General features: G+C 42.8%; 1 protein-coding gene across 2 annotated transcripts in view; it reads left to right on the top strand.

The window, feature by feature from the left end:
* The window catches only part of ANO1 (anoctamin 1), a 70,401-nt gene that overhangs the window by 28,741 nt on the left and 26,646 nt on the right, over nt 1-15,014 (top strand). Inside the window, exons 2-9 of one of the 2 annotated variants that reach the window (XM_064715508.1) lie at nt 1,035-1,213; nt 3,754-4,080; nt 6,421-6,519; nt 7,471-7,622; nt 8,812-8,866; nt 11,286-11,337; nt 13,778-13,843; nt 14,332-14,387. In XM_064715508.1, the coding sequence (XP_064571578.1) occupies nt 1,035-1,213; nt 3,754-4,080; nt 6,421-6,519; nt 7,471-7,622; nt 8,812-8,866; nt 11,286-11,337; nt 13,778-13,843; nt 14,332-14,387 (986 nt within the window). The remainder of the gene's footprint in view (nt 1-1,034; nt 1,214-3,753; nt 4,081-6,420; nt 6,520-7,470; nt 7,623-8,811; nt 8,867-11,285; nt 11,338-13,777; nt 13,844-14,331; nt 14,388-15,014) is intronic. The other variant, XM_064715509.1, reaches the window with a different exon arrangement.

Genomic DNA, 15,014 nt, shown 5'->3' with positions numbered 1-15,014 from the left:
TTGGCTTTCCATTTTTCCAGCCTGTCAAGACCCCTGGAAGTGGCAGCCTTACCCTCCAGCTTATCAATCCTGCTCCTCAGTTTCACATCATCTGCAAATTTGCTGGGGAGTGGGATTTTCTTTGTCTATTCCCTCAACATTACCCCTGAAGTTCAACCACACCCAGACAGGGTAATTCAGTTTCATGTTTTTTGTTGTTTGGGAAAGCTAATTTAGTATCCATAAATTCTAAAATTCTTGCTTTATCTTCACTCTTTAGACAAGCAACCCCTCCTCCTACGTGGTTCCAAAAAAAAAAAAAAAAGCTACAATGCTGCAGTATTTTATTTCACTGTCAAAATTAATAAAATCTTGGAACACTTTGCCTTCTATTGCTTGCATAAGTGCCCATCTGCAAACACCAGTTTGCATTCTGTAACTTATCTGGTTGCCCAATTTGTAGTGAAATTTTTATTTTAAATCCTTTAGCCTATCTATATACTTAAACAGGGAATGGAAATAGTTCTGATGACTTCATCAGAAGCAGGTTGAGACTGAGAAACCCTCAGATTTTCAAGACTATTTAAATAAGAGTGGTTCAGTAAATGAGATGCAGGATGTAGGTACTTGAGGGAAAACCCTTGACTTAGTTTTTCATCATGAACAAGTTAAAGGAAAAAATGCCTCCTGAAAAGGGAAAGGCACCATGGCACCTATCCTCACCAGCAGTTTTTCCCTTCCTGCCCCTCCTTTTTCCTTCTCTTGCCAAGAAATACAATAATTCCTTGAGCCCACAGAGTAAAAACATCCTGAGACACCCATGCGGGATAAAAGGTAACTGAGCTCTCTTGTTCTGCAGGAGGAGGAGACCCAGGTAGGGCTGAAGAGGGCTGAGGAAAGCTGAGAAGGGAGGAAGGGAGAAGGGGTGGGGGCCCTGTCCAAGGGCTCATTGGCAGGAGAGGGCAGGAATGGGATACGTTTCAGCTTTTGGGTGGCTCTGGGAGGAGCAAGCTGGGATTAAAGTGTCTTGATAAAATTGTTCCCTTCCTTCTCAGACGGAGACAGCGAGTTTCATGGGGTGGATTTTCTGCCAGAGGATCTCAGTGAGGCTCCAGAGGAGACAGGAATGAGGGTGAACAAGAAGTACTCCTGTCTGCCAGCTGAGGAGAAGGGCATCCACATCATCAACATCCGAGCCATCGAGGACATCGGCTACGACCAGCACGAGAGCACGGTCAGTACCCACAGCCTGCTGGGTCACCTCAGCTTCTTTCTCATCCTTCCCACCCCCAGGATGCTCTGAAATCCCCTCTCTCCGTTTTCCCAAGGTGCTGGGAAGGATTGCCATCAGGCACAGCCCATGCTGGTGTGGTGGGGGTGTTCTTGGATGTGTGAGAAAGGGAAGCTGGTTTAACCTGTAGCATAAAAAGGGGCTGACTCTTCTCAGGGTAAGGAATCTGGCAATGAGGCTGAGGAACCTTTACATCTTCTTGCCAGTGCAGAGAAGAACAGAAGAGAATGTCTAAAATTTCATGCAAAAGGTATTGTTAACATAGAAAACATTAAACTGATCTTCTCCAGCACACAATAGAAATTAATTAATTTCTATTTGCCATTAATTGCTCCTCAGTTAAATTCCTTAACACAGATTTTAAAGGAAGTTAGTAATATGAATACCCAGCATGATTAGGGCTTGGTTATGTAATTGGAACATAAAAAGAAGTTTATTAAGGTGGAGTGGGCTATACAACAGATTCACTAGGGAAAAAGGTACCAGAAAAAGCAACATGGGATTTATTGTGCTTGCGCTTAAAATTAGGATGGAGCATGGAGGAATGGTTCTGTCAGGCTGTTAAAATCCTCCTGCTTTGGTGAAACTGAAATGTCTTTTCTCTGTCTCATTCACAGCTGAAGAGACATGAGCTTTACATGGTCTAAGTCAATGCAACTCAATTTAAGCACAGCAGCACTGCAAGAGAATATCTGGCCCATGAGTATCTTTCAGCATTTATACCCCATCCTTAAAATAAGCTGACCATTAATTTCTTTAAAACAGAACCAAGTTTTTTGGCTGCTTCCTGTTTGCTGTGGGATATAGCTGTTCTCACATATAAGTGAATTTATGTGAGAAGTTTAAGTTGAGGCTTTAGTGGCAACAGTGGTGGCTCAGCCAGATTTTTCATCAACTGCTGTTTAATTAATTATTAAGATCAACACATCTTTTAAAAAAATTAAACACTATCCAATTAGTTGTCATTTGTTAATATTTTGTTTCTGTAGAAATTTGCATAAGTGAGTTGCCTGCCACAAGCAGACTATCAGCTTGTTTTAAAAAAATGTTCTGAATTCACAGGTGCGTGCCATTAGCCATAAAGCAATTGAAAAGTAATAGTTATTAATGGTCTTTTATATCAAAATTATGCTTATGAAGTAAATGAGACTATCTGAGTAGGGCATAAACATTAACAGACTGCCCTGAAGAGTTTGACATGGCTAAATTCCTGTTTTCATGGAATGGGGAATAGAGGCAAGAGGACAATGTGTGAACTCTGTGGTGGCTCCAAATGCTGTATTATTTTATTATAAATTTATTAACTTGATGTAAAGGGTTTAGGTTAAATGGGAAAGAGGGATGAGATCCTAAAGGAGAGAGAAGCAGATAGCAAAGGCCATCTAAAATAACTTACATTTGGTGTTTTATGTATGAAATAAGCAGGTGTGCAATCCCAAACAGATTTTAGCATTTTGCAACTGATGACCAATTGCTCTCTTTTGGAGCACGATTCATTTTCCCTTGATGGGGGATGGACATTCTTCTATAAACTTAGAAGCTAGAAAAGTTCCCTGATCACTGAAAAGCCACTCCTGTGTTGGGTATTTTTGTGAAAACAAATTCCAGTTACTAGTGAATTTTCTTCCTTTTTTTAAAAAAATATTTTCTGAATCTCCAAGGGTAGAATTGTGAATTATGCATGAGAACTGTTATAAAAGTAGAAATAAATTAGTTGTTAGTACTTTTTGTTTGTTTGTTTCTAGAGTTGCCCTGTGCAGTTTTCAGATAAATGCTTGGAAATGAAATTGTGTTTTGATCTGTACCTTTCATGTATTTTGCAACACTTACCCAGCATTAACCCAGGCTGGGAATAAAGCCATTGCCACCATCAGATTGCATAGTGACATAGGTTTTATAAGTGGGTAAAAGAAGTGGTGAACTCAATAAGCAGTGACCCCACTTCCCTGGCCTCTTTCCATGGCGTTCTTGGCCGTGCCGCAGGAGCAGCTGGCTCCCTTCAGTCTGTATCTAAGATGATCTCTTTCTCAGATGATATGGACTTGCAATGATAGATAAGAGAAGTGAGAAATGTTTCCACATGATATTAATCTATTTGTCAGAATTGCAGCATTGCAGATATCACGGGTGGAAAAGGACAGACGATCTTAGCGGCGATTAACCCCCAAAGGAGAAAACCAAACCCAGCAAGTAGCTGACTTATGAACCAGTGTGCTGGTGATTAGATTAAATCCCAGTCATGCAATCTATTTATTTCTGGCCAATAAAATCCCAGCTGGCTATCAGTAAAATTAAAGGTGTTAACTTGCAAAAATTTTTGGAGTAAGTAACATGGGGGGGACTCCTCCCATCTGCTGGCAGTCTGGAGAGAGGGCATCATGTGCTCGAGGCAAAAGGAGCCTTGAGAGGAGAGGATGGTCTGTCTGGTGCTTGTGTTGGGCTGTGCATTCATTATTCTTCTCTCTTCTTCTCTCCACACACAGTTATTAAATTCCCTATCCAAAAACCCAGATGCTGATTGCAAGTACGGGCTGTACTTCAGAGACGGCAAGAGGAAGGTGGACTACATCCTGGTTTACCACTACAAGAAGTCCTCAGCCGGGAGGACTCTGGCCAGGAGACCTCAGCAGAACGATGCCAGTGTCCGAAGCAGCAGGCAGGACCAGCCCCTGCCCGGGAAGGGGGTGCAGCTGGAGATGGGGGACCCTGAGCCTCACATGGATTACCACGAGGATGACAAGAGGTTCCGCAGGGAGGAGTACGAGGGGAACCTCGTGGAGGCAGGGCTGGAGCTGGAGCGGGATGAAGATGTAAGGATCCCTTTAGAAGGGTTAGAGGGGGTGACTGGTGGCCAGGTCCCGGGGGATGCTGAGCTGTCCCTGTGAGCCTGGCTCTGGTCAGGGTTGCACAAGCTCGGCCCTTGCAGGATTTGGTTGCAGTTCTGGCAATCAGTGCCATCCTCACCCACTGATTTAGCTGGCTGCACAGGAGTGTGCCATGGTGCTGTAAATGCCCTGAGGAGGTGAAGCTTCCTGACTTTTTTTGGCCAGGATTTGTGGTACATGTACCATTGCAACTTGGCTGTGTTGTGCTATCTGGAAGTGAGGTTTAAACTGCTCTGAACACTAATCCCAGCTTGGTCGGTTTACAGTATGCAGTGGTTTGGATCCTCTGCTAGTTCCAGCTATGAGGGGGAAAAAAAATCAGATACAGGCAGTGTCATTTATTCCTCAATATAGGCTTGAGGAAAATTAAATTAGTTCAGGAGGCTCTGGTCCACGCTCCTGCTGGAGCACATGGGTCTGTGTTACAGTTTGCTCTTTCCATTCTTAGACATGAACAGTACAGCTTGTAACATCTTCCACCTGCACCCTGAAAACAGGATATTCTATTAAAAGCCCATTAGACTGTGTAAAAAAATGATGTATGTGAAGTGCTGCCAGTGTGTGATTAGTAGAAATAGACACAGCAGTATTAATTTCAAAGAAAGCTGCTACAATTATCTGACCCAACCAATGTGCCCCAGACTCCTGAGACAGAGGGTAAACATTTATGCTGGTTTTATTTACAAGATCTAAAAGTTGAGATCAGCATTTCGACCTGGGAACAGACTGCATAAAAATAAATCTGTCACCTATTACTCACAAATTACAGACATTTATATATTTTATATATTATGTAAATGTAATATATATACTTTACATGGTACAATGCACGAAAAGACCAAAACCTTTCTCCTTTCTGTCTAACAGTGAAAATCAGACTTGCTTTCTGTCCAGCTTGCAGGTTCCTGTAGCTCAGAGGGAGCTTGCCTGTGCCAAGTCATAGATATTGAAATCCTTTTTCAGATGGGAGGTGCCACCTATGACATGTAATATGATTTCAAATTATGCAGAAGGGCTCAGGGGTCAAGACAGGACACAGTAAAAGAGAGGGAACCCTGTCCTTTCAGTGCAAAACACCAAACCACATGAGATGAAAGTGCAGAGATGAAAGCAAGGTGTGGGGATTTACATCAGCTTCCACAGCCAGCACATCCACATAGAAGGAAAGATCTGCAATCACTTGGGCCTGAAAAGCCACAAAGCTGCATTGGAGACCTCACTGATTCCAAAAGAGCAAAGGCTTCTTAAACAGATGGTGTTTAATAAACCACTTAAGCTCTCTTCAATGGCTGGATGGTCACACACAGAGAGTTGTGGTCAGTGGCTCGATGTCCACAAATAATTGATTAAAACAAGGCCAGGTTGGACAGGGCTTGGGGCAGCCTGGCCTGTCCATGGCAGGAGTGATGGAACTAGGTGACTCCAGAGCTCCCTTCCAACCTAAACCATTCCATGGTGCTCTGAGTAACCAGTTTCTAGAAAGCCAGGGGGAATACAGCTGCGTGAAAGCTAGTTATGGTAATAACTGAGTTGGTGCAGCAGTAGGGTTAAAAAGATTAATTGAAGTTCATTTCTCTTCTGTTTGCTGAATGCCTCCTAGTTGGGTATCATTTGTCCAGTGCCTTTGGAATGGCTGTTCCAGGGGGAGCAAACATGGGTGGATGTGGGAGTGCCAGGAGCAAACATCCATGTCCTGCCCTCTAGGACACAGCTCATAGAATTACTGGGCTACAGGCAAACCACTAATATTGCCATTAACTTCTGTCCTCCTTTTGCTTTGTTTGGTGGAGTTCCTCCTACTGGTTTTCCTAACTATGATGCCCTAATGGAGATATTCACATTTGAGTCTCAGGTATGAGCAGCAGGGATTCTCTCAGCCCCAGCAATTACAGCACACTCACCAAATCACACCATTTTGGCTGGATGCCTCTGCTTCAAATTTAACTGGCTTGGCCTGTATTTGTGTCCACAGTCATCAGCTTTTATTTCCCAAACAGTTTTTATCTGTTTAACCTTGTGGTAATTGCTCGGGGAGACAATAGCATTTTTTGAGTCACATTCTATAGCAGCTCAGCACAGGGAGGTGTTCAGTGTTTGTCCTGTTGTTAGAAACCAACTCTCTCAAACAAATGAGATTTATCATGTTGGCCCTAATGGACTATTTGTTCCTTAAATATGTATGAATCACAAGGGGTAATGTATTTAATTTCCTCTCATCAGTAACATTTTCCCCTGCTTTTTTTTTTTTGCCTTTATTTTTTTAAGACCAAAATCCATGGGATTGGATTTGTAAAAATACACGCACCATGGAATGTATTGTGTCGAGAGGCAGAATTCCTTAAGCTCAAGATGCCCACAAAAAAGGTGAGTCTTGATTTTCTTGTTTTCCTCTTGAAGGCGTAGTTTAAACATATGTTCCTCTCAGAGCACCTTATAAATACAGGCTTCTCTTTCCATGACTATTTTCAAAGCAATTAACTGATGTGCACCAGAAATGAAAGTCACAAATGTACTTGCTTGGGGCAGCAGAGGGAAAAAATGGAAGGAAGAATGGAAATTAGGAATTTCCCTCTGCTACCACTGTCTCTACATGAGAGTGATTTCATCCTCAGTGTGTTTTAAAAGAAGAGGTTTCAATTGATGGTGAAATTTCTGTGTGCCTTTTGGACATTTTTTTCTCACTGCTAAAACTGAACACCAGGATAGGAATTTGGCTTGCTGGGTTTAGTGACTATTCATATACACAGTCAGTCATGTTTGCAGGAGCTGGGGCCACTCAACCACAAAATAAATTACCTTTCAGAATATTTGAAATGTCATTAAAGGAATGACAGTGTATTTTCATCAATTCTAAATCACCTGTGATAGATAGATAGCTACCTGCTCAATGAGCACAGCTCAGAGATGGATTAATATTTAAACACAGACTAAGTGCAGGTCCCAGACTGCACAAAGTCCATAATGGAGCCAGAGACAGTCTCCAAGCCCAGCATCATTTATTACAACACTAAAACCACACTTTTGGTTTGGATTTCATATTAGTTCCCATTATTGCCTCACTTACCAGGGATTTTAATCAGAAGCACAATAATATAAAAAGGTCTTTTGTGATCCTGTGGTTCCCTAACCCTTGGTTTGACTTTCCCATCCCTTTATTTCTGATGATTTCAAGAATGTAAACTTCACTCCTCAATAGTTTATTGTGATATATTTATCTAATTGCTGGTTGATTCCTCACAGTTCACTCTGACCTATGGATAACCAAAAAGCAGTTAAGTTTCACTGTTTGGTTTTTTTTTCTCCTTGCCCCCTCAGATGTATCAGATCAACCAGACCCACGGACTCCTGAAAAAGATAAATTCTGTGATTCAAAAAATAACAGAGCCCATCCAGCCCAAAGTAGCAGAGCACAAACCTCAGACAGTGAAACGCCTCTCCTACCCCTTCTCCAGAGAGAAGCAGCACTTGTGAGTGAAACCTTCCCTGAATATCCACAGGTTCCAGCCTCTGACAGCAGCTCAGGGAACATGGGAACATGAACACCAACACTTTGGTGGGCATTGCTGTGAAGAATATTTCCATTTTGCAGTAAATTTACTTTTTGGGGGATTTTTTTTTGGCTCTGTGTGTTTTAGCTGCTGTTGTAGCACATAATGCGCATCTGTATAACGGTACCTGCATAACTTCACCTGCCAGGCTGCCAAAAGGGGATTTATAACGTGATTTATAACAATCTCTTCTCCACATTAAATAAATTGCTCAGTAAAACTTGTAGCCAGAGATGTGGATTGATAAATTTCAGAATAATTTCATCTATCTGGTGTGGGCAGCTGACACAGGTAGTGCCAAGCAGGCCTTGCCTTTGAAGTGCTGTGAAGTCAGAGGTGGCTTTGCCATCGATCCCAGATCAGCAAGAACAGCTGTAACTGTGGGTGTAGGGAAAAAATCACGAGGTAGAGCCCAGCCAAAGCTTCTCCTGCCCTGGATTGCTCTGCTGCTGCTCTTCCCTGGCCAGCATCCCAGAGGAGTCACTTTGAAGGCCGTGTTTATGGATGTGCCAGCTGGAACAAACAGCAGTCCTAGGGCAGGATCTCTTCCCTGCACCCCCAGGGCTTTGAGGGTTTCATCCAGAGATGCAGAGCAGTGTGTGTGACATCTTGGCCTGTCCTTGGGCTTGCTGGAAATGTCTTTGTGTGTTGGCTGCATGTAGGGCATTCCTGGAGGTTCAGGGAAGGTCCAGAATATGATTCTGATGGGTCTCACACTGATTGCAGGTGGCTTTTCCAGGAACAGCACCTGTGTCTCTGCTGGGTGAGGGGAGGAAACAGAGGCCTCACAGGGAAAATTAAAGATTATGAGGGGAAATTCAAGGCCAGCAGTGGTCAGGGATTCAACTTAAATGAGCGTCAACACTCTCTTTTGTGCTGAAAAACCTATAGAGACATAAAACCAGTGAAATGTACAAGCAGCCTCTTTAAACTGTGGGAGTTGGGTTGGACTTGCTTTTTAGCAGGGTTTCTTCTATAAGCTGTTCTTTAATTTGAGCTCTGAGAGATCCCCAGGAGAAATGAAAATATTGAAGGGGTCAACAAGAACAGGAAATTACTGAGTTGGTTTTTTTTTGACCTAATGGGCTTCCTTCTAATCTTTTAACAGATTTGATTTGTCTGACAAAGATTCCTTCTTCGACAGTAAAACCAGAAGCACTATAGTAAGTACTGCCTATAAATAATTTATGGTGGATATTGCCTCAGTCGCGGTGTTAACAGCTTTAGTGCAATGCCTGTTCAAGTTTATCTTTCTTAACCAAATGCCAAGGATCTCCTGTGCCATCAGGTACTGAAATGATTCCAGATTTAGTGCTGAGTAGTTTTGATGCCAACAGGTTGCTGCCTTTTGGAAAATAATTTGGATATTCTTTCTAGGTCATGGTTAATTTTCTTAGTAGAGATATCACCAGCTGGGAATGTTTAGATTTTACCACTCCTTCTGCCCACCAGCTGCCTGCACCCACGAGGGGTTTAACTTTTTGTAAATACACATTGTTCTTTCTGCAAAATGCTGCTAAATACCCCGAGACAAATTCTAACGAAACAGCCAGGTGTTTACAATTTATAGTTTCTGGGGGGGACATTCTCTGTAATGGTGGTATTGAAAGTGTTGAGGTTGATGGCTTTTATCTGACTTACAGAACGTAAAATAGAGCTGGGGAAGAAGGTGTAGCCTCATTTATAGCCACCAAAGGAGGAATTGAAAGGCCAGCTCGTGTGACATCCAGGGCAGCTGGAAAGGGCAGTGCCAAGCTGTCCTGGCTGCAGCACATTTCAGAGGATAACAGGGACTCTGCCCCATTCCACTGCTCCTAACTGGTGCCTTGGAATGTGACTGCCAGCATGCTTTTATCTTATATTTAACTTCAGCCTTTTGGGATGCCAAGTGGTTTCCAAAAGAGCTTATATCCCAGTCATAGCTGCCTTTCATTGCTGTGGTGATAAGGGGTGTAAGATATCCAACTTCCCTTTCCTGCTCTGAAATTCCAGCTTATTCCACAGTGTAGTTCCCCACCAGCCTGAAGAGCAGGGGTTTGATGTGAGCACTGGTTATGGGGGTGAGGTGAGCTGGACCAGGGGAGACAGATGCAGGAGCACAGAAATGGGGAAGAAAAAAAATACTGACTTGGTGTATTTGCAAATAAAACATTTAACTTGAGATTGGGAAAAAAAAAAAGCCTGGCTTTTGTTTGTAGGCTTTTTTTTATATGTCCAGATGTATAGGGAAAAAATCTTGGAAGTACAAAGAACTCAACAAATGAAGAGTTCAAATTCATGACAGGATGAGCAAGGCAGCAAGACAAAATGGCTCCATGGAACAAGAGGGTGAGCAAGACTGACTGGAAAATGGGGCTGAAGCAGGAGCTCAGAGCAGAGGCTGAGAGGAAAAGGAGGGACAAGGGTTTTTTAAACAACTGAAGGAACACTGGGCGTATAAGAATTATGCTGCTGCTGTGCTGCTTTGTGTGAAATCCCTGCAAATCACCCAGTAATGAAGAACATATTGAATGTTTCCCAACATCATTTTATTCTGTGTGCATTGCTGTTTGTATTCTTCTTTCTTAAAGTTCTCCCCTGCCTTTCTCAAATGTATTTTTGAACCGCAGTGCAAATATTGACCCTTCCACCTACTGCGAAATGAACAAGAATCTAGTCACTACCCATGAGTCTTTGATGAATAGAAACTAAGCCAAAGACCTTTCAGTTATTAAAAAAGAAAATAAAAAAAATGTATTATATAACTGGAAATCTCTCTGTGACAGCCCTTTAATTCACCGGGGTTACAAGACGACAGACTCATATGTAGACTTGGGATGAGCTGTGGGACTTGCCCCGGATGCCCTCACTTGCTTCCTCCAGTGAATTGGGCAAGAGTCAAGTTAGCACGTAGATTAAGGAGCTGGGAAACAGTCCCCAGCTCTGCTGACAGGCCAGGCAGTGGGCAGGAGGTGTCTTTGCTCCAGGTTTCCCTGTGCTGCCTGGTTGCCCTGCCAGAGAGTGTTGCTGCACGGGAACGGCCAAAAGCCGAACCTCGCGGGCAGCCTGCTGAGCTGTGCAAAGGTTACTCGACAATAAGTGCAATAAATCCCAAAATAAATACATCTGTTTTGCCACTGAGGTCAGGCAGGCTCAGAGATGTTAAGGTCAGCCTGTGTTAGTCCAGTTTGATTAACGGCTGCGTGCTGTGTACACGCCGTGAGCCCGAAGCTCTGCGTGGCTCCTTGGGATGGAGCCAGCCTGTGCCCTGGAGGCCAGGGAAGAGCTGCTCCAGGTGGAAGAACACCCCTGAGCTCCAATCAATGGCTAACATGAGCAAAACTTGCATTTCTGTTGTGCCAGGGGTAGATGTAACCCTGTTTGCCCCCATCAGTTCTCCTGGTAGCTGACTATTTAGCTAAGCTTTTCTCTCCTGTACACAGAGAGCTCTGAGCCCCACTCTCCTGAATACCATGACTTTTATTAAAGACTGATGACTTCATCCACATCTTGGCTTGGCCAATATTTGAGCTGTACACAAAAAGATTGTGCTTTTCACTGGCGGTGTCTGAAGTAACCCTGCCTTTTCTTTTGCTTCTGTAGGTTTATGAAATATTGAAAAGAACGACGTGTACCAAAGCAAAATATAGCATGGGTAAGGAACTTTATTTAGCTTTAAGATCAATATCTTTTTCATGTATTGAAAATAATTGTATGTTGTAAATGGCTGTGGAGTTTAGGTTTTCCCCCTGGTCTCTAATTCAATGTATGTGGATGTAATTGTTTTATTTGGAAATCTGATTCAATTTATGCAGCTGTTTGACATTTTCTCAAATGTGAATTCATAGATTAAATTAAATGGTAATTGAGCATGTAGCCCCTGCAGATGTGACTTAGGATGGATGGTGACATAAACCAGCAAATGAGATGTGCTCTGTGTTCTACACTCCCTGAAATGGATTGAGGGTATTTCTGTGAAATTAAATCCAATACCTGCAGTGAAAATCTGTGGCTTGGCCCATTTCATACAAGTAGGAGCCCCACATTTTATAGTGGGATGGTTTCCCAGTGACTTGAGGGGAATGGTCTCGACTGTCCTGAGGGGAACTGAGATGAGCACTCTGGAGCAGCCAGGGGCCAAGGCTTGCACTGGAACTGGGCACCTCAGCCCTCAGAGCAGATGCTGCAAGTCAGGGGATGAGAAGTTTGTGCTACCACAACCAAGAGTTTCAGGATTTCAGCCCTAGAGTTTGTGCTGTAAAAATTAAACTCATAATAGAGATGAATTGCAAATCAGGCCACCTTGAAGATTTGGTGGCAGCTGATCCTGCTCAGCCGTTATATACTTTATTTTACACATGATACTTGACTGTGGAACCAAAGTTAACAAATAGTTAATGGTAAATCCAAACAAAGTGAGAAAAGTGCGTAAACATGGAAGAAAATGTTTGGTAACTGATGAAATCTGTTATGGCATGTATTTGCCTACAAGAAGTTAAATAAAACAATAGGAACTTGAATTACAGGTAGTTCTGTTCAATATTGACCCATCAGCTGCTTAGAAAGACATCAAATAATAGAAGAACAATTACGCCACAAATTATTTCCATGCTTTGACTTTTGTGTTGAAGTAACAACATACAATGCACAATTGTTGACTCCTAATATACACTAAAATCTGGTGTCCAGCCAGTATTAACAGAAGTGCGGTTCTCTGTAGCATGGGAAATTCAAATTATTCTGTGACTTTCGAGACCCTTTTTGAGTCTGGTGCTGGATCATTTTCACTGGAAATTACATCTTTGGACTCTTGAAAGGGGAAGGTCACAGAGCTCAGTTTGAATTCTTGCCTTGGAGTTGACTTTTTTATTTTTTTTGGTTCAGTAAATGGGAAGCACAGCAGGGATTTGTTGAATAGGGAAGACACTCATGTATGTTAGAGTGTTAGGATTCCTGGATGGTTCTTCTACCTGAGACTGGCAAGGCCACACAATATTGGTAATAAAAATGCCACCAGGCCTGCCCTGCATAACTCAATCAGCTCCTTTGTGTTCCAGTGCTGGAATGCTGGGTTACAACCCAGCAGAGGTAGCAAACAGATTTAAACAATCACAGATAATGCTGCAGCACTGCTGCCCAGCAGGAAAAAAGCAGCTGCCCAGGGGAATACTGCGGCCTTTGTTATTTATTGGGAAAATTTTGTGAAAATGTGGATCTGGCTTCACTTTTAAATCCAGATCTGTAGTAGAGGGGAACTATGTAGCTCTTCTCACAGCCCTAGAAAAATCATTTATCTGCTCACCAGTTGTGTCTGCCAGGAGTGTGGAAACATTTGCAGACAATTCATAGACCTGTATAATCTTAAATAGGGCTTTGAAAATTAATATCAGTATCTGCAAGATACTGAGCACTCCTGGAGCTGCTCTTCCAGCAGGTGATTAGTATCTCAAAAATGTTAATGAACTTGAGCAATCCTCATTTCAAGAGCAATCAAAAATTACTCTATAGTGAACTGGTTCCTTGTTCATAGTCACTGTTCCTTCACACCAGTCCCACACTCTTTTGTTAGCCATGAGCTGATGGGCTGCATGGAGCTCACCAGAACACCTCATTTTTCTTTTCTTTTTTTAAGTCTTTTCAAATCCTTCCCAATGCTAGTGGCCAGATTTATATATATTAATTTTTTTTCAGTTGGCATTAATCACCATTGCCCTGCACAAAGACAAGTGTTTGACTTAGCTCTGACTGGTTCATTCCAACCCCAAATGTATGTTCATGGGCAATGTGATGCTTCCAGACATGGTGAACAGAATTGGAAGTAGCTCTATTAAAGCCAGCAGCTGCAGGAGGAAAGAACATTAGGGAATTAATGAGCTACAGCCCTCCAAAGGCCCAGGTCCAGCCACCTTTGGGGATGGTGCAGCACTCCTCCAAACTTCCACACCAACTCCTCCCTCTGCCCCCTGTTAAGGAGTGACACCACCCCTGGGAAAGGCAGGACTCCTCCCAGTCCCTTGTGCCACAGACATTTAATAGATGAAGCACTAATTGCTTTCAGCCTCATGCATGTCACTAATAAACGGCTGTGTAAACAGGGAAAGGAGAGGGAAGAAAGAAGGAAACTGCCCTTTTAAATAAAAGACGAAAATGTGGTAAATATGGTAAGTATTACGCCAAGGTCTTCGCAAAGGCTTTCCCTACAATTTCTCTGATCAATCTGACACCTGAATTCAACACTTTGTGTGGGTGATGTGTGTGGATGTGGGTTTCCCTGTGCCATCAATTCCAGCCGTATTCTTCTTGTGATCCAGCCTTCTGCTACACTTTCAAATCTTCCCTTAAATCAAACTGACTTTTCAGAAAATGTAATTTATTTTAATGACTAATTCCAAGTCATTGGCTTCTAATTCTTGATTCTCAAATATATATGACTTCCTCTTGCTCTCTGCAGTTTTCCATTTCATAAAATGAGTCATGTATAATAACCTGTATGATTAAAAATGAAACTACATGGAAAGGAATAAGATGGCAGCAAAATCATTATCTGATCAAATGGCTGTTATTTTGAGGGAGATCTCCTGGAAGGATGATGAAGTGAGGCTGTCTAACCTTGAAATTATAAATAACTATTATGTCTTTATTTTTCAAGGGATCACCAGCCTGCTTGCCAATGGGGTTTACAGTGCTGCATATCCTCTGCATGACGTAAGTGATCTCACAATATATTTTACACACGTCTGCTGTCTGTCACCAAGAAATCCCTCATGTGTGACGTGTTGGTGGCATCATCCCAAACACGACTGACTTTCTTCTCCCTTGTGTCATGAGTACAGTAACTTCTGCATGTTGTTTCCATCCTAGTGCTGCTTTTAAGGAATTCCCCACCTCGGTTCTACCACCGATGATCATAAATTTGAATGTAACATTACAAGAGTTGTTACAGTGTTTTAGCAAATTAAATTCTCCTGTTGTTTCCTGACCTTCTGCCCCCAAGATCTCTGACACCAGTGCCAGAAACACACTTAATACCAGGGCACCAAGTAGCTGGTTCCCTTGGCCACATCTCCCTTTGGAGGTGTCAGTAGCTGTGTGTCCATGCAACCAGGTAAGACCATAAGCAAGGATCCGATGTCCTGTATTCCATGGGACTGGATGTGACTGGAGACCTTCCTGCTGATGAAATTTGCTTCTGAGCAGTTCAGTGAGATGTCAAGAGTGTGTTCAGCTATGGTGCTCATCAGTGAGAGCTCAGGAATTCTGGTGGCATTCAAGACAAGCCAGGGACCCCCATCCTGTCAGAGACACACAGAGCTGGGTGCTGGTGTCCTGATT

Source organism: Zonotrichia leucophrys, chromosome 5 (assembly GCF_028769735.1).
Source record: "Zonotrichia leucophrys gambelii isolate GWCS_2022_RI chromosome 5, RI_Zleu_2.0, whole genome shotgun sequence".
Taxonomy (NCBI): domain Eukaryota; kingdom Metazoa; phylum Chordata; class Aves; order Passeriformes; family Passerellidae; genus Zonotrichia; species Zonotrichia leucophrys.
Note: the sequence above shows the minus strand (reverse complement) of the source record. Positions and strands in the feature narration are given on the sequence as shown.